The sequence below is a fragment of the Harpia harpyja genome, chromosome 22, assembly GCF_026419915.1.
Source record: "Harpia harpyja isolate bHarHar1 chromosome 22, bHarHar1 primary haplotype, whole genome shotgun sequence".
Classification (NCBI taxonomy): domain Eukaryota; kingdom Metazoa; phylum Chordata; class Aves; order Accipitriformes; family Accipitridae; genus Harpia; species Harpia harpyja.
The window spans coordinates 10596468-10615700 of record NC_068961.1 but is presented as its reverse complement, the minus strand read 5'-3'; the positions used below and the strand labels follow the sequence as shown (position 1 = coordinate 10615700).

General features: G+C 42.7%; 1 protein-coding gene across 2 annotated transcripts; it reads left to right on the top strand.

The window, feature by feature from the left end:
* Positions 1-693: 693 nt before the first annotated feature.
* On the top strand, positions 694-16385 carry NIPA1 (NIPA magnesium transporter 1). Of its 2 annotated transcripts, XM_052773964.1 has the most exons (6): positions 694-982; positions 4196-4243; positions 5725-5895; positions 8165-8255; positions 9555-9715; positions 11033-16385. In XM_052773964.1, exons 1-6 carry the CDS (start codon positions 823-825, stop codon positions 11542-11544), a joined length of 1143 nt encoding a protein of 380 aa, XP_052629924.1. In that variant the 5' UTR covers positions 694-822; the 3' UTR covers positions 11545-16385. The 2 variants fall into 2 exon arrangements, with proteins under 2 accessions (XP_052629924.1, XP_052629925.1); XM_052773965.1 differs by lacking the exon at positions 5725-5895.
* Positions 16386-19233: the final 2848 nt, after the last annotated feature.

Below are 19233 nucleotides of genomic sequence, written 5' to 3'. Positions count from 1 at the left end.
CTCTCAGCCGAACCGGGGAGCCGACATAAATTTTAAAATCCCCAAGGGAAAGCGAGAGCGCTGGAAAGCAGAGCTGCTCCCACACCAGAAACCCTGGCCCAGCAGGGCTCCCTCTGTCCTCCTGCAGACCACAGCCCTCTCTGCACATCTGCTCCCACCCCTCTCTCCTCCCGCATCCCTTTGTCCTGCTGCATCCCCCTGTCCTCCCGCATCCCTCCGCACATCTTCCCGCATCCTTCTGCACGTCCTTCTGCAACCCCCTATCCTCCCGCATCTTCCCGCATCCCCCTGCACATCCTCCCGCATCCCCCTGCACATCTTCCCGCATCCACCCGCACGTCCCCCCGCCCACGGACGCTCGCGGCTCCCTCCCGCGGGGGCCGCAGCTTCTGCTCCCTATTTCCCCACGCCGGGGATATCCCCCCAAAACGCTGGGAGCCGCCGGCAGCGGCACTGGGGCAGCTCTCTGCCCGGCGCCGCCTCGCCTCCCGCGGTGCCAGCGCGGAGCAGGCCGTCACAGAGCCGTGACGTCAGAGCGGCGGCGGTTTGGGGGGGGGGGGCGCGAAGACCTGCCATTGCTATGACGTCATCCTGCTGCCGTCCCGCGGCGGGACGGGCGCCAGGAGCCGCCGCCGCTGCCGCCGGTGCCCGCCCGGAGCCGCCCCCGGCGGGGCGGGCCGGGGCCGGGGCCGGGGCCGGGGCCGGGGCGGGTCGCGCAGCGCGGCGGGGCGCGGCGGGGCGCAGGGCGGGTCCCGGCGCAAGAGCCGGTGCCGGGTGCGCTGGGCCCGGTCAGCCGCCGTGCCGGCAGCTCTCGGCGGGGCGATGCGGATGGCGGTGGGTGCGGCAGCGGGCGAGGGGGCAGCGCAGAGCCCCGGCCCCGCCGCCGTGTCGCTGGGCTTGAGCGTGGCCGTGGTCTCCAGCCTGGTGAACGGCTCCACCTTCGTCCTGCAGAAGAAGGGGATCGTGCGGGCCCGCGGGCGAGGTAGGGGCCCGGCGCTGCGGTGGCGGCGGGCGGGAGCGACACCCCCCCCCCCCCTCCCCTCCGCACCCCCGCCTGCCCCCGGTAGCCTCCCAGGCGTCCGAGGCATCGCCCCCGGCACCGTGCGAGACGGGTTCCCCCCGCATCGCCCCGGGAACGGCCCGGCCTCCCCCGGGGCCGCTCGCCCCCGCGGAAGGGCCGCGGATGCCCCGCGCTGCGGCGGCCGGGCCGGGCGGGGAAGGGGGGGGGGGCGGGCAGAGGACGGGCACCCCCGGGCCGTGGCAGACCCTCTGCTTTGGGGGGGGGGGGGGGGTGTGACGGTGACGGTGTCGCCTGGCGGCTGGACCGGGGGGAGCCGGCCTTAGTTTGTCCCCTTCATCGTGTTCGACATCAGAGGTGGGTGACTGGAGCGCGGCGTGGGGGACGTGGCGAACTGCGGAGGAGGGAGAGGGCAGGTGGAGAGCAGCGAGGGGCTCTCACCGCGGGCGGCGGCAGCAGCAGCAGCGGCAGCGGCAGCGGCAGCGGCAGCCCCCCGAGGAACCGCCGGCTCGGCCGTCCGCTGTCAGGCCGGAGCACGGCGCTGGGGACCCGGCTGGGCGGGCGGGCGGGCGGAGGTTTGTCTTGCGGCATTTTCGTGCACTCGTGGGACTTTTCTACCCATTTCTTTGGCTCGGGTCGTTTCTTGCCGTGAACAGCACCTGCACATCTTGTCGCTTGTTTATTCTGGCTCTTCCGCGGACACACGCGGCAAGTTACATCAGTCACGTGGTGGTTTCCCTTTGTAGAGAAGAAAGGCGCACCAGCCACATGAAATCGTTTCCATCTTTCGTTTTTCGCATTGAAATCCCATTCCTTCTTACTGTTTTCTGAGATGAACGTATTCAGGAACTGACGGTGCTATCTAGACGGTTCAGCCAAAACAGAGCTGCTAATTCACAGAGTATGAAGATCTGCTGTATTCTGTTCTGAAATTGGGGCTCCCCAAAGCATGCAGCCTCTGAATAGCATTTGCTAGTTGCATCTTGATGCTTTGAACATAGGAAAATGCAATATATTTATTTGTTCTTAATATCGTGCTTTTATGTGAGGGGAAAGTTGTAAACGCAGGTTGTGTGAGGCCTTTTAATTGTATTTCTGTGGTCAATAGCCATTTGTTTTGTAAGTGATGGTGTCTGTGTGTGTATGAACATGTGTCCCTAGGTTCTGGAAACTCTTTCTTATGAAAAATCCTTTTTAGTGGCCAGGACGTGCTAGGTGTTTTTCCTGTATAGGGGTGTGTGTGTAAATATATATATACACATACATGTATTTGAGACAGTGCAGCAGTGCATTTCCAGTGCCTGCTGCATCTAGCGCGTTCAGGGTGGATGCAGGGGAGCAGAGCAAGCTTGCAACTATATTACTACCAGCTGGCAGCCTGATCTAACAAGTTTATTTTGCCTTTTCTGCAATGACCTTACAGTTAAGGGCCTCAGATGATAAACTACTGTTTTGCCAGCAATAGTCTCCCTTTCTCTCAAAGATAGCTGTAATCTATTTTTATTGTTCACGGAGAGGTCACGTTTGCATCATAAATACAAATCTTTTTTTGTAAGGGAAACAATGAGAAAACGGGAGAGAAAGGGATGACTTTCCATCCCAAGGCAGTTGGGGGAAGTTTCCATTTTGCAGTATAGTTGGGTCTAATTACTCCTGAAGAGCTTTCAGTGGAGCACGGGGCTAAGTGGGTGATGGGTGTGTGCGCCTGCCTTCCCGGCTCTGACAGCTGTAAAACATCCTGTTTTGAAGATATTACTGGTGTTTACTCGTGTATCTTGCCGAGCGATTTGTAGTATTTCCTATTGCTGTGCTCAGTATGGAGACATCCAGGCAAATACCCTAGGTTTCTCTCTAATGTTGTGAAGCAGTGTGGTTCTGCCTTGAATCTAGCAGTTGGAGCTGTGAGCCCAAGATCGTCAGTGTCAGATGATGTCTTTTTTCCACTGGCTTCAGTAAGTGTTGTATAATTAACAAGGAGGCACTTCAAGTCTTTTCTGTCTTCTCTATTGAATCAATAATAGAGTATCAATGCAATTAGTAATCCTTACTTAGTTAGAAACAGCAGCGGGTGACAAATATTTTCCAAAGTTATGTTACTGGAGTCAATATTTTCTATAATTTGTGCCCCCAACAGTGTTTTTATTTTATATGCAATAACAAAAGTCTAAAAATTATTACACCCACTCTAAAGCTGGCCATTTTCATTAGTCATTTTCCATCTCATTTCAATTATATAGTGTGATTTCCAAGCACTTAGTATTTTATACATCTCCAGAGTTATAGATCACTGTGTTTTTCTTTCATTTGGGATTTCAGAGTTGGTACAATATTGCCTATTGCTCCAGCAGCTCTTGAGGGAGCATCTTCCCAAATAAATGCAGAGCTGAATTGCTAGAAAGAGGAGCAGAACGTAAGAGCGTAATGTGATGCCAAGGTTACGCTTAGTGGAGGCCAGGCTTTAGTTTAGTAAGCCGTCATTAGCCTTGATGTTCTACAGAAGCAGAACTCATAAAACGTGGTGCACAGGCTCCCCTGGCACATCCCAAGGCAAGAGCCTATAATCTGGCAGTGAAAATAATCATCCTTGAGCTTGGGAGGCACTAAGGGACAATCCAGGGTTTTTACTCCTCTCTCTGAAACGGGGCAGTATGTCAGGAATTCAGAGGCTTCAGTCGTAGCGCTTTCCAAAGCTCAAATGCAGGAGGATCAGTCCACGCTATGTTACTGCCAAAACAATTTCTCTGCTACAATTTCTCCGATACAATTTCATTGAGGTTATATTAGCAAACTAATTGATCCAAATCATGTTTTGTTTCCATAGGTTTCCCATTCTCCTACTAGTGGTTCTAATCTGTATGTTTAAATGTCACCCTCAGAAGCATTTTGTGACATTTTGGACACTCTCCTGTGTTATACCGCGTTAGCATCGCACAGGTACTTCAAACTGGAAAACAGAACTTCTGACGAATACGTTGCCTCAAGAAGGTCTGACTTGGACACCTAGGCCAAATCTGAGCACCCTCTCTTTTTTTTTTCCCCTCCCATTCAGTTGCCTTGAACAACAGGGTTAAGACAAAGATCCTTAATAGCTGAGGCTGTTGAAATTATTCTGTTTCGTAGTTCCAATATTGCAATTTCATATTTTTCTAATACCTCTTCCTGTACTTTCTCTTTCAGGTACTTCGTACTTAACGGATATCGTATGGTGGTCTGGCACTATTGCAAGTAAGTATCCTAAAAGGTTTTATTTTTACTGAAGGGAGAAATTGCACTTAGATGGTGAAACGAGACATCAGGAAACCTGGGTTCTCATCTTGAATCTCACGCTCACTTGTCACAAAATTCCCATCCCTCAGAAATATCCCACCTTTAGTAAACTCTCACTCTGGCTACTGTGACTGACAGTGTTTGAGAAGGCAAAGAGCTGGGGCAAACCTGAGTCAGACATCTTTCCACATTTCCAACCCGTTTGGTTCTTGCAGCCCTTGGCAGCCACGCGCTGCTCTGACTCTGGGTTCCTGCACAGTTTGTGTCTCTGGTCCGCTTGGTTTTTAATAAAAGTCAAAGCTGAATAAGAAATTGTCCCTCTGCACAAAAGGGCTCATTGAGCACATGTTATTTTTTAGATCAGAAAGCACTTAGCCAGCCTCAATTAAAAAAAATCTTTTTTGATTTCTAGTTTGACAGATATAGTTTCAGTTTTGCTTTTAATCTACAAGATTAATGTGAAGCCTTGTGCGGTGCTGATATGAGATCAGTGTAATTTTACTCTTAGTATCTTTGTAAACTCTGCTCACAGTAAGTTCACTCTCTGATGTGAATCCAGAGCACGGGGAGCAGCTAGCTTTCTCCTCTTACAGTTCAGCCCTAGTTCTACCCACGTGCTTAAAATCATACCCCACTTTTAGACTCTAATCCAGCCTTTTGTGAATTATTTGGAAATGTTCTGATGCTGTTTCTGAGAAGTATATGAGTCCAGTTGTGCCCCTTGTTTCATGACAGTAAGGTAAGTCTCTGTTTTTGTTTCTTCAAGCTATGCAAAAGGAATGGAAACGTATAGATCCATTGAAGGACAAAGTTCACAGCAAGTGTAGAAGCCAACAGAGCTTCAGAGGAAAGTCCTCAGCTAATTTAACCTGAGTTTAAGTAGCACTTTATCAGCTTCCTCCTCTGCCAGGATCACTACTGCCTAAGTAGCAATAAATCTGTGCATTAATCACTGTTGTTTATGGCTCATGAGGCTCCCGTCTTGAATCTCTGAGCAGAAGGAGTTAAAATAAGAGAGGTTTTATTGCAGGACTTTATCTTGGTGAATCAGAGAAAACAATTTCATGCTTAAAAGAGCTGAATGAATTGAATGAAGGCAAAACAGCTGAAGGGAATGGTATCAGTTGGCTTTTGTCCAGTAGCTAGGTGCAGGTAGTGAAACAAAGCTTCAGTAAGTTTACAAAGGAACCAAGGGAAGAGTTGCTTAAGGATATTACAGATGCAGAATTGCAAGAGAGTCACAAACAGCAATAGCAAGGGCCAGGTAGGCACCTATGGGATGCCGAGAAAGGTGATGTTTGGGGAATTAGCAGTATCCCAAGTTATCTGGGTGGAATTATAACAGCTGACATCATTTTCTCAAGCAGGGAAGTTGGAGTTTGGATGGCTAACAAAACCCACATAAACTCTATCAACTTGTTTTCACAATATTTGTTCAGATGGTGAACAAGCATTTCTGTGTTGGCATGCTGACAGCATAACACTGCCTAACCATTTTGGGGCCTTGGGATCCACTGGATTACTGAAGACTTCAAAGGAAGGTTCACAGATTCTGCTAAGGGACTTTTGCTTACACTGTAGTCAAAAGAGTGATTGCAGCATGTGTACAGGTATTTCAATGAGCATTAAACTAATTAATTGGCTAATTAATTAGTTTTGGTGCAGGTTTTGATAGCAGTATAGATGCGGTGGGTTTTTATAGTGGATACATCTGTGTTAGTGTTTTATCTTAGATGGGGAATACCCTTGTGAAGCGAATCTCCTGTTTGTCTCCATGGATTGGGCTTTATTTCATGTTTTGGAGCCGTGTTGGAGCTCCTGAACTGGACTTTAAGATGAAACTAGGCTGGAAGATGCACTCTAGGAACATGCCTAATGCACACCAGCTGCAAATAGACTTTCAGTCCGTGGGAGCAGGCTGAATTTAGTCTGAAATAAAAACCCTGACATGCGTAGAGCAGACATCTTTTGCTGTGCCGATCTATTCCTGGTCTCCTTGCTAATGTAGCCATGTCAGCGTGCATCAAGTTCTGTGTTGCAATAACTTCGGGGATATTGGTACTCCTTTAGCAAGTTTAAAGCTTGGTCTGCCTTCAGGAACTGAAGCCATGTCTTGACTTACAGCATTGATGTATCTGGAGAGGAATTTCTATCCAGAGAGGACTGGATAGGTTGGCAGCAAAGGTCCTCAACTTCAGGTAGATGGTAACAGTTACTGAGATTCTTTTTTTAATTGGTCTTAATTAGTCCTGGTCTGTCGTTCGTAGTGGTAAGAGACTTACTATTACTCCATGGTGATGCTGAAAGCTTCTGGTAAGTTCAGTTGCCTTACAATATGAGCAGTTTGAAGCTTCAGAGACCTAATTTATAGATCGGTGTTGGTGCCATCTGTTAGGGTTCTTCCAACAGAAACTTAAGGCACCTTCCAATAGAAAGTTAAGGCACCTGACCTCCAAAAAAAGCAACCTTTTGTCAGAGTCACTTGGAAATGTATGTAATCATCTGCAGAAACACAGTGTGCCAGCTGTGCCCTGTCCGCCACGCAAGATCTGCCCCACTGCCTTCAGATGCCTTGAAGATAATGCCAAAGTTGCCACGTACATCTGCTGAAAGCCAAGCCCGAGGCTGATAGCTGAGTTAGTCTGTTCCCAGGGGCAGGGAGACCATCACTGACTCTTGTAGAAATTCTGCTCATTAACTTCTCTGGCACACTCCTGCGTGCAGAGAAAGCCTCAGTGAATTGAATTAGTATAATTTTGCCACACTCTGCAGTTTTGTAAGTTTGTTTGTCTCCTTTGTGTTTCCTGTAGGTTACACAGGTCTTCAGCTCTACTGATAACGTGAGCTAATTTGGTAAATTAATTAATGTTTGCACAGTGCTTTGCAGGTGTAAAGAACAGGATGATGGTAATGATATTTGATAGTCGAGGGCAATGCCAGCCTGAGCATAAAGGCAGCTTGGATTCTTGAAATGTTTTTAAATGCTGATAATGGCTCTTAACATCAACTGGAAATTCGAGCTGTATGTAATTTGTGTTCAGTCTCAAGGTTCTTGCCAGTTACCACAGACCCTGTAACTATGCAAGCATCATGTTGACCTATTATAAACTTGCCAGCACTTGCAAAACCATCCAGCTTTTCTTTTTTAACTGAAAACTTGAATGCATGAACTGTTTATCACAGCTGTGATGTGCAATAGTGTGGTACATCTTGGAATTTGTTTTTATTGGGGGAAAGAAAAAAATAATATTGTGGGGCTGTTATTGTGACTTGTCAGGGGTCTGTTCTTTTTACAATGGTCAGGAATTACTTTTGGTGTTATATAGTGCTATGAAAATTTGATGTGGTCTACTGTGCATCGAAGAGCTCTTATGCATGTGCTTAGCATTTCATTAGTAGATTCCTTTCCTCAGCAGTCCTTATTTTCCCCCCAAAAGGGTAACACTGCTGTTAAGTACTATAACCAAGTGCTTCGTGTTACATGTATGCACGTTCTAAAGGTGAAATCATGGGTTATGTATACTTTTAGCCCTCCTCATTTAAATATTTTAGTGTAATATCAAGATATTTGAGTGTAATCCATGAGTGTTTCTAATTTGTATTCTTATTTATATTCAACTAAGAGAAGTTGCAAATGAGATTATTTACTGTGCCCTCTTGGATCTTCTTGTGTGGCAAATATAAATCTTGTATTAAAAAATAATTTAAAAATATAGAAAAATTCCAGCCATTTTGTTTAAGTGCAAAATTAACACAGCTAAGCAAATCTGTAACATCTGTTTTCCAGTAAGGTCAGTCTTTCCCAAACAGTATTGGGTAAGTTTTCATTACTTCTTTTTACAAAGGGATTTGAAGGCTTATTTCTGGTTCTCTTGACAGTGGCTCTGGGTCAAATAGGGAATTTCTTGGCTTACACTGCAGTCCCAACTGTGTTAGTGACACCCTTGGGAGCTCTTGGTGTTCCATTTGGGTAAGAGTTTGCTTTTCTTGTTCTTATCTGAATGTTTTTACTACTTAATAAAATGTCAGATAGACTCAGTGATCACTGGAGGGCCACCGAGAAGTCAGGCTTATGACTGTTAATGATGTGTTATAATGTCACCTATTCCTGTTTTCCCCAGCAAAGGTGGGGGGGAGGCAGCAATGGTGAAGAAAAGGTTCCTGAGTATCTTCTGCTTTAACTATTACTATGATCTGGAACAGATAAACATATTCCCCCCCCCCCCTTCCCTGTGGTTATTCTGGACACTTCTGCCTATTCTCTTATTCACAGTTCCTTTACTATGTAGATCTTTCTTTTTGTCTCCCATTCTTTCTCTCCCCTGCTATCCACAGCCCACATGTGTTTATTGATGCTGATTTTCATTTAATTGGATTTGGCCCCTTTCCTGAAGCAAGGGAGTCCCTTGCATATGCATGCCCCCAGCTTCTTGAATGTTATGTTCATGGGGCAGCGTGGGGGGAACAAAAAAGGCAGTGAGCGTTCCTAAATGGGGTTTAATATGCAACTAAATGTTTTGTGAATAGCTAAACTACAGTTGTGAAACTACTGCAGTGAAAAAGTCCAATTCTTTAAAAACAAAGCCATGCATTGCCTCGAGATTTTTCTGTTGCCTGCTGTTGGCTGCTGAATTGTGTATCTGACTGCACTGGTCATCTACTTCAGAGTTTAGATTGCTTTGTATGGGCTTCACTGCTGTCTTTAGTTTTATACACTACGAAGCACACTGATGGTGCTCTACTTACCACCTATTATTTTATCCTAGGCCACATAATTTTGTGTATTTTGGTCAGCTATGTGTCTGAGCTGAGCTCTGTGATCTTTGCAACCAAAGGTCACTTTTACCTCATGACTGCGTAGCACCTATAAAATGGGGCTTTGTGACAGCTCACTGAATTGTTAATGGGTAGATATCTGCCTTGGGTGCCAGACGCCTGGTTTGGGGGTTTGGGTTTTTTTGGAGAGGGTGATGTGGTGGTGTCTTCTGGGGTGTTGTGGTTGGGTTGTTTGTTGGGTTTGTTTTTTGTGGGTTTTTTGTTTGTTTTTTTTTCCTGAGATGAGACGTCAAGGACTGAGTAAGACTGAGACTGGATGAATCTTTCCTAAGATAAGTCAGAAATGCATTTTGAGGATCCATCAACATTTGGTCGGAGATCCACCAACATTTGATACTATTCCTTTAAGAGAGAAATTCATGTGGCACATCATTGTTAGAGCATTATTCACAGGATGTAGTCAAACTTTTGATTTTCTTCCTCTTTGTGAAAGGTCCATTTTAGCTTCTTACTTACTGAAAGAAAAACTGAACATTCTTGGCAAGCTGGGATGTTTGCTGAGCTGCGCTGGGTCTGTTGTTCTCATCATCCATTCCCCAAAGTCCGAGAGTGTAACGACTCAGGCTGAGCTTGAAGAGAAGCTTACAAATCCAGGTACTTTGTTCTTTTATTAACTCATAATGATTTTGTGAGGTTGATCAAGAGCACACAGGAGGAAGAGGCTTACCACTTCTACCAGGTAGGAAAATTGACTTATGAAGAAACCATGACGTGACAGAGGCAAACCAGTACAGCTTTTGTGTAGGAAAACTATGCCTTGCTGTACTTGGAACTCGTCAGATTTATTGGTACATGTGTACAGAAAGGAAAATGTGGATACTTTTGAAAACATTATCCTGCACAGCAAGCTCAGAACGATGGCCATTTGAACTTGTAATTTTCTAAAATTATGAAAAAGTGTATCTTGCTACTTCAAGATGAAAGGTGTAATTCCAGGATCTCAATTTAAGTTGTTTTATACAAAACAAAAAATAACGATTGTCTTTTGTTCTTTAATTCTGCATTTGTTTTTTTATTAAAAGCTTATACTAGATACCAGTTATGTTCCGAGCAGATTTCTTTGCACAATAAAGGTGTGTAGAAATAGGCTGTTGAGGCATATGCTGAAGTGCCTGTTCTTCCTCATAGAGAATGCGAAGCCCCACTAGCTGCTGGAGGACACATAGTAGTGCTAATATGTGCCAGACCCACTTTTATTTTTCTTGCCTAAGAGCTAAACTGCTAACTATTGTTATTTCCTTTAATTGTTTTTAGGTGAGAGAAACTCAAACCTAATAACATCAGCTATCCAAAAAATTCGCAAAGAAAACAAATAAATTTTTCTGATCTAAATTTACCATTTTAATCTGACCAAAATGAATTGGAAATATATTTCTTTAAAACCGTAAAGCATGAACTGTTTTGCACCAGTCTAATCTGTGTACTGATGCTGTACTCTAAATGATACAGACTCCCGGTTCTTCCAACCGTCCCTACTCATCTCACTCACCTTAATGGGATCTAACTTTATGTTTAAGCTCTTTGCTGGATCCACACACCATGCTTTATTGAACTGGTTATGAATGAGGTGTTATCACTGCTGTCTGTCATAGGGGGCTTTAAGGAGTATAGTCCTGATGGAAGAGAGAATAAAATAAAAAAAGCGATCTTAAACCCAGTTCAAATGTGCAAGAGTGTTTATTTTACTACATGATGATTTGTTTTACCCAAAGAATATGACAACATCATTGGTTGCAGATGCCCACAACATCTCTAAAAGCTCAGTGAGTGATTTGGATCTATATTCAATAGCAAATCTTAATCCTGGTGTATACCTGAAGTTCACTGGTATGACATGATTTGCCTGCTAAAATCTTCAGGAGGCCAAGAGTTCTCACCTTGCTATTATCTTGTCTTCTTTTTGTTTTCCAGTTTTCGTGGGTTATCTCTGCATAGTGCTGCTAATGCTTCTCCTGCTTATCTTCTGGATAGCTCCAGCTCATGGACCTACTAATATCATGGTTTACATCAGTATTTGCTCTCTGTTGGGCAGTTTCACTGTTCCCAGCACAAAAGGCATTGGGCTAGCTGCTCAAGATATCTTTCACAATAACCCATCGAGTCAAAGGGCTCTGTACCTCTGTCTGGTACTTCTGGCAGTATTAGGATGTAGCATTATCATTCAGTTCAGATACATCAATAAGGCACTGGAATGTTTCGACTCCTCTGTGTTTGGTGCCATCTACTACGTTGTGTTTACCACCCTAGTCCTGCTGGCTTCAGCCATCCTTTTCAGGGAATGGAGTAATGTAGGAGTTGTAGATTTCTTGGGAATGGCTTGTGGATTCACCACAGTATCTATTGGAATTGTTCTTATACAAGTCTTCAAGGAATTCAATTTCAATATCGGGGATTTAAATAAACCTAACATGAAGACAGATTAAAATGTTTTTTTGAGGGGAAACTGGATGGCTCAGGGAAGGATGCAGAGCCTTTCATTTCTAGGTCACTGATTCAAATATGGTTCAGGTTGGTAGTTACCCTCTGACGATTTGGTGGCCTACGTGAAATGAATTGGAGGTCTCCATCCAGTTTCAAAGGAACAGTTGTCCATGTACCCCAGTTAACACAATAAATGACTTTAATTGGAACCACTGATTGAGTCAGCATAGAGACTGATGTATTTCCTTACTGTAGAAGTTAATCCATCAGAAAAGATCTGGGCATATTCCAACAGACCTGTGCGTGAAAGCTTGTATTGTTGTGGCTTCTGAGGTACTGTTTCTGTGGGCAGAGAACATCAGTTTCTAATGCACTCAATCTGACACTTCTCATGAGTGATGTATACCTTAAAATATGGGGGGGGGGAAAGTGAGTGGAACAATTTGTTAATCTCAATATAACAATGTGTTCACCGTCAAGGCTGTGAATTCTGAGACAAATGTTGGTTGAACCACAGACTGCAGATTTGTCCTTTTTAGTGACTGTCTTGGCAACTTGGTTTGCTATGCGGTGAAGACACTGGGGAGTTTTAAATTGAATTCTTTATACAGAGCAGTGGACCCTTAAAAATCTTTCAGTCATTACTTATCAGCTGATGGTAGTGTCCAGGTATGCATTTTTCTTTGTAACTTATGTGCATTAAGACTTACCACATTCATCTGAGAGTTTTTAATAGGGAGCAGACAGAAGGACTGTGAAGGATGTGGAAATGATGCACAGACTCATTGCCTATATGGTGGCTTATTTGTAAGCAGCTCAGAACTATTTCAGTGCCTTTGTAAGCCAAAAATACTGCATAAATGTGAATGTATTTGTTTCAGATGGCCTATACCAGTTTAATAATTCAATTTCACTGTCTATAATATTGGACTGTATTCAAATTCTAAACGCGTAAAACATCCAGAAGGAGCCACACATTTTTGGAAGAATTTACAAACCTGAACTGAAACCCTTAGATGCCTTGACAGCTTCTGAAAAACCCATAGTCCTAATGGAAAGAGGTAGTCTAGGGGAGGACTGTTTAAAGCAGTTGGCATACCTTTGTTTTAGTTAAGTGACTAAAGACAGGAAACCATTTTGTGAAGTAGCTAATAAGCAGGGCCCACAAAAAAAGAAATTTGAGAGAGAAGAGCATGAGATTTCTCATAGCTCAAAAAAAGACTGTCTGATCCTCTTGTAACGTGGGAAAAGGAGGTTAAAGACTGAAAAAGCATAGGCATTCAGAGCTCTGAGTTTCAGATAACCCACAGGGATATACATTCAGATCCAGTAATTTACAGACCTGTGTGAACAGTTCAGCCATAATATTTTGACAAGTACTGCAGATAGCTTAAGCTATGATTGGAATGATTCTGAACTGTTCAGTTTAAACCATTTAGAGAATATTGATATGTCAAAGAAAGAAATAGTTAATTTTCATGTTCTACTTATATTTGTAGTTAAAACATCATGAGTCAAAAACTTGTAAGGAAAGCTTGAAAAGTAATGAATGTTGGTTTCCATTTAAGTACAAAAATGGAAGGGTACAGTAGAACTCAACATCTCTAGTTCAGAACGTCTCTTGAAACAAACAAAAACCCCCAACATGATTATGGGACAGTATTTGAAAAAGTTCATGACACTTTATCAAGGAATCATGAATGTAGCTTTGTGGCTGGCTGACAGGAATGCAGACGTTGATTAATGGGGAGTAATACTGTCCACTCTCCTGATGCTTTTTTTTGACCTGAATTAACGTTACCTTAAAACTCAGCCTCTGTTTTCATTTAAAAGGAACATTATAAGCCCTTCTGATGGCAGCAATAATTGTGAACAGTGAATCCTAAAGAGTTAGTATTCTGAAGGGACAGTTCTGAGGGAGTAAGAGCCCCATTATGTTATTTGGAAGCTTGTTTTATAACTCCAGACTGGGGGGAATGACTCTGAGTTGGCAGAAACGTACATTGTTATAGGCCAGCATGGAAACTGGGTATCTTGGTGAAATAAAATAGCTCTAGCAGAGAAAAGGCCATCTTCGTGGATTTTCAAATATTGTGCATGGTTTCTAGAAAGTTTGAGAATTGTAGATGAGGGGAATTAGGTTATAAAACTAATCTCTGTCCATTATTGATTGGAAGATGGTATCTTGGTTCTCAGCAGACAGTTATGTTTTGTCATATTAATTCCCTTTTTTCTGATTGAAACTGGAATTGTACATAGGTTATGAGACCTATAGTCACCTGCTTTTAAAAAAAAAGCTGTTTTCTGAAGCAGTCAAGTTGTCTTTTCAAAATTCAAATTCAGAGTTCATGAGTTGCACATTGGTTTTGTTACTAGCCTTTAATATCTGAAGACTTCTGTGAAAATCTTTATGTCAGAATGGAAATGATTGTGGTCTCATCCTAGTCCTCCTTTGGCCATGTTTGTTTGTCTTGTTTTGTTTTAAAATTCATTCCTATTTATTTAGAAAGTGCCTATCCTAGTATGTTAAGTGCATATGCAAATTGTTAGTAAATATTAGATCGAAAATGACTTGACTGCCCTGTCTAAACCTTGCCATTTTCTGCACCACACACACAAGTTTACTTGGTAAGCACTCACTATGCAGAGTAAGAACAAAGTAGCAGCCATGTTCTGTGGTCCTCTGACCATCCTGACATCTGATAAATGTCTGCATAGGTTTCTTCTCCCCAGCTGCTCCTCATCTTTGATGAGCTTTCTAGAAACGTCTAGTTAAACTTATTGTTTAAAACAGAGATGTCAAAAGCCAGCACATAAGGTGAAAGAAATTCTCGTGGCCTTGCGCATCATTTATATCTGCAGCCTTTTACATCATGAATGCTAAATAATGGCAACCTTTATTTTTGCTACTTTGTTCAGTATGTAGCAGTGTTCTTTTGAGTTCTGCTGTGCCTGGATCTGGTTCAGTTCTAACTTTAGAAATGTATTAGCATTTTCTGTTGTCACTGTTGGTATGATTCTTCCCCCCTCCATCCCACGCCCTCCTCATTCTAGGTGTCCTACCTTTTTTAATCCTGTTGCTTTTCTGATTTAAAAGGAGGCACTGTTGAAGTTGAATTTTAGCCATTCCCTCTTTTTTGCCCCCCCCACCCCCCCCCTTTGACAAGTAAGCACTTTGAATAAGACAGATATCTGGGTTCCATCATCTCAGGGAGCAAATGTGCATAGTTGTCTCCTGAGCTTTGGTGTCCCTCATGGGTCTGCCCTTTTCACGTTCTCTTTGCATTATGTCTATTGATAGCTACGAGCCAGACGTCTTCAGTTCTGATTCCAAAGTAGAAGTGGGAGAGGCTACGCATCCAAAAAGTGGACTCATTACAGAGGTGGGATGCATCTGAATTAAGTTCAAATCCATATGAAAGGCATTTCACTCTGTATGTCTGGCTTCTATTATACTTGTCAAACATATTTACTTGGTACTCACTTGAAGATAGTTCTTTAATCATTATCCCTTCAGTGTATGGAGGATTTACATGTGTCAGTCATGATCTTTATTAGGTGTCAGAAATCCCTCAAATGTTCAGTAGGAGAATAGAAACCTTTTTGATACAACCAAAAAAAAATTTCTTACACCTTAAATACTTATGTAAAAAAGAAAAATACTTAAACAAGTTATCTGCTGTATTGACTTTCCAGGACTCTCTATGTGTAAATAGAGCCTATTTATTAGTGAGCTGCGACTAACATCAATAAGAACCTGTCATATCACAGATTGACAAGTGAGGCTTCCTATTAGTAATCTTGGTTTATACTGAACATATGTGTTTTTCTGAAGTAACTAGCACTGAAAAATGAAAACACTGGATTAATTTGTTGAAAACTAGAAACTGAGGCTTAGCTTTCCTTTTTATTTAAAAAATAGAGGGTTTGTATTTGAAGAAAGATTTGGCGTTAATATATATGGGGCGCTTTAAATGGGCAGTTGTTTGCATGTTGTACCCCTCTTACGTTCTTGTTGCATAAATATAAAACATCAAGGATTCTACAGATCTTCCTCAGTTGTCTTGAGATGGTCTAACAGCTGAAGTTTTACTGTTAAATCAAATGTTACCAAATGTTTATCTATTACCTGTTATCTTTTCTTTACAGAGATTAGTCTTTGTAATAACTCTTTGGTGCTACTCAATATGGGCTTAAGTGATGCAGAATTTTAGTGTGTACCGTGTTAGGCACCAATGATGTCAACAGTTATTACTAGTGCCCAAGTGTTTCAGACAGCAGTGTTGAAATGTTAAGGATTAAGAAATCTTTGAAATCTTTTTTAAAAGCTGCAAAGAAGTTTGGTTTTATTATTGTTTTTTGTTGGGTTGGGTTCACCACACCCCCCCGCCCCCAACTCACCCCCTGACAGTTGCTCTACAGAGTGGAAAATATTACACAAAAGGGGTATTTTTAAGTTAAATTCTTCTTCAGCTGTGGAATTTTCTCTCTTTTTTGTTTGTCCTCCCCCCCCGGTAAAGTAAAAGATACTTCTAATGGGATATGGGGAAAAGGTGGATGGCAACAAACATACAGTGTCAGGTTTGGTTGCTTCAATGCTATTGCAATATAGTTACTACAGATTACATAAAAATGGTTTATTTTATTAGCTTCCAAATAATGTATATATAGATTTGTTAATGGCTTACAAGTCAAGCTTACTCTCTTTGCTTTTTAAAAAATAGTTATAGGCATGTTGTATTTGCCTTGTGTAAATTATAAAAGGCTATTTATTAAGTTTTCTGATAACTAATTATTTATTAACCTGTATTGTTTTAAAATAAATGATTTATTTCTAGCTCAATGCTTGTTTTGTGACTCCTCTTTATCACATGGGGTGAAAAAAAAATTAGTTTCCCACACATCTAGCTGCTGTACAGCCTAATCCCAATTCATAAGCCCAAACTATTTCCATTACCCTTTCATAAAATAGCAGCCTTGCTTTTACTGAGAGTAGCAGATTCTTTCATGGGTACAGATCAGTTGCCATGTGAAGGGCTTGGTTGTCATGTAGTGGTGTCTACCAGCAAGGTGTAATCTTAATGTCTTCATTGTACTGAAGTTTGCTCACAGGTAAAATGAACGCTTCTCTGGCAGAAAGGTTTGTTGGGGCCTGAGTCACTTCAAACTGTGTCTTAAGGGTTATCATGTGCTCTGTTCATGCGTTGCTGTAAATTGGCTACTTGCTAGAGCTTTTGTTTCAAGATCTACTACTCCACAGTTGGGTGTGCATGGAGTGGCAACAGCTGTAAGGAAGCCTGTGTCACCAGTCTAATTTACTGTCACAAGAGCTTCCTGCAGGAAAAATCACTTGGAAAATTACAGTGGCTGCCCGTCTAATCCTTCATCTGAAATGCTTAGCTCCTCATATCAGGTATCGGCAAATACATGACTTTCAGGCATTCAGGTTTTTCGTTTTGGTTTTTTTTTTTTTTTATGGTGGGATTTGTGATTAAGAACTCTTTCAGTCTTTGCACTTGTGTTTTAGGGGATGCGCCAGTATTACTGCTGGTCAAAATTGAAAGTTATTTTTAAACAAGATTAGCTCCTCTCCAATATAAAGTGTTGTATGCAGTGGAAAAGACTGGCATGGATTCTTTACTGGGTATGTCATTGCAATTTTATTTTTAAAGGTGTTGATGATATTAATGCAATGTACAAAGATAGACCAGAAAACTAGAGAAGCTTTCCCTTCTACATGCAGCATCTCTGATTTTTAAGTAAATAGGATAAGGAGTATGTATTTTTAGCAGGAACATTCAACTCTCTATTCTCTTCTTGTTCATCTCTGGAGTTAGGCCTCTCAGGCAGTACTGTGGTAAAGGCAAGTATGGCATTTATGCCACTGTTATTGTTGAAAGTCTGGGACGTAACCAATCCTGAGCATATGTATCTCGCCAGCACAGGTCGTATGGGAAGAGTGTTAAAGTCCAAAACCTGATGGTGCCAAAAGAAAAAGTCACACTGATTTTTCCGAGGTTTGTTCTAAGAGTGGAGTCCCTTAAGTTCCTTGTATGTGACAGTGCAACTGTTCTAAGAGTAGACTCGCAGACACGGCAACTTTGTTCTGCTCAGTTGTCTTCATGAAATGCAGCAGGGATGTGGCCACCAGAGACCCTGTTACAGCCGCCCGATTCCCTAATCAATTTTCTGCCAGGTACAGACCTCACTGGATTCACCACCCTGGTGGGATGCTTTAAAACTCTGCCAGCTGGCACTGTTCTGCCCAGGGACTGTGTAGCAGAGAGCAGCTCGGCAGCTGGCACATGGTGGCTTTCATCGCAACCCCTTCACTGTGTGTACACAGCTGGAAATTGCTGCACAGGAGTCAGTCGGTATGCAACACAAGCTAGACTACCTGCTAACCCGGTCATGTTTCCTGAGGTTGTATGGGCGGTATTTTTGCTCTTTCTCCTTTTAAACCTTAGGAGATGTTTATACACGTAGTAGATATTAAGCCCTGAAAAAGCCCGTCTAGCCTTGCAAAAGTACCTACGCTGGCTGACCTCTCTTGTGAAATTCATTGAGCACAAAGGTGGCTTGCGCTGCTGAGTTACCCTGCGAGAACGGGTTAGGTTAGGCAGGTTACCACCATTCTGGTATTTGGAGTTCTTTCCAGATACTCAGCAAACATGCCTGAAATGCCACGCTGTTGTAAATTATTCAGAGATGCTTTGAGTATTTTCTGTTACTGAGCACAACCCATGGTTTTGAAGTAAAGATTTTATGATTTGTGCTGAATTGAGAGCACGTAAAAAAATTTGTATTGTGTGTGAACAGATGACAGTATGTTAAGCGGAACTAGCAGCTGAAGAAATGTGAGGAAGAGGATTGACAGATAATGACTGAAGTCCCACAAAGAGTCTGTAGTGCTTAAAGGAGTCCAGTTAATATTTTCAGGTATTTATTCCCTTCACTATTGTTTTAGGGGGTTGAGAGGTGGTTTTGAAGGGAGGAGAGTGGAAGGAGAAGACTAAATTCACTTGCTTCAGACATTGTTACCGTTTAACTCAGGAATATGTATGTGAGTTTCCAGCATTTGGCACATTAATTTCTTTAGCTCCTTTAAACTTAGATATCGGTACTTGGATGCTCCTGTTTATACTGTGCCAGTTTAGGTGGTACAGCTGTTAAGTTCTTTTTTAATCCATTTGAGGAACCCTTTTCAGCAGCTTTTGAGCTTTTTCAAAGACTTCACAGTTTTGGTATCTTGTAAAACACAGAAAAGCCAGCCTCCTACTGTGTAATTATGTAGGTAATAACTGCATATTGCTTACTGGGTTTTATATATTAAAAATATATTTTTATACACACACACACACACACACACATATATATATATATATAAAACTACTTCACAAGTGCTAAGTTCATGTCATGAATACTAGACTAGTTTTAAATTGGGGAACGGAATGTTGCCTTAGAGAATAAAATAGGCCCAAAATTTATCCATTTGCTTTGAGTGGTGTGGAAATTTTATTTTTCTGACAAAGTGAGGGACCATTTTTAATGAGAAAGAACACAGCAGGTAACACGATGAGGAATAGCTTTGTTAGGGGTATCTGTTACAGCTTTGTGTGGCGGGGTTTTTTGTAATGGGTGAGGGGCCGCTTCCTGTGAGAAGCTGCTAGAAGCTTCCCTGGCTCCAAGTC

Coding starts and splice junctions, on each gene's coding strand:
- NIPA1 (XM_052773964.1), top strand. CDS start 823: ATGCGGATGGCGGTGGGTGCGGCAGCGGGCGAGGGGGCAGCGCAGAGC. Junction 8,256..9,554: donor GCTCTTGGTGTTCCATTTGG/GTAAGAGTTTGC, acceptor TCTTTGTGAAAG/GTCCATTTTAGCTTCTTACT. Junction 9,716..11,032: donor AGAGAAGCTTACAAATCCAG/GTACTTTGTTCT, acceptor TTTGTTTTCCAG/TTTTCGTGGGTTATCTCTGC.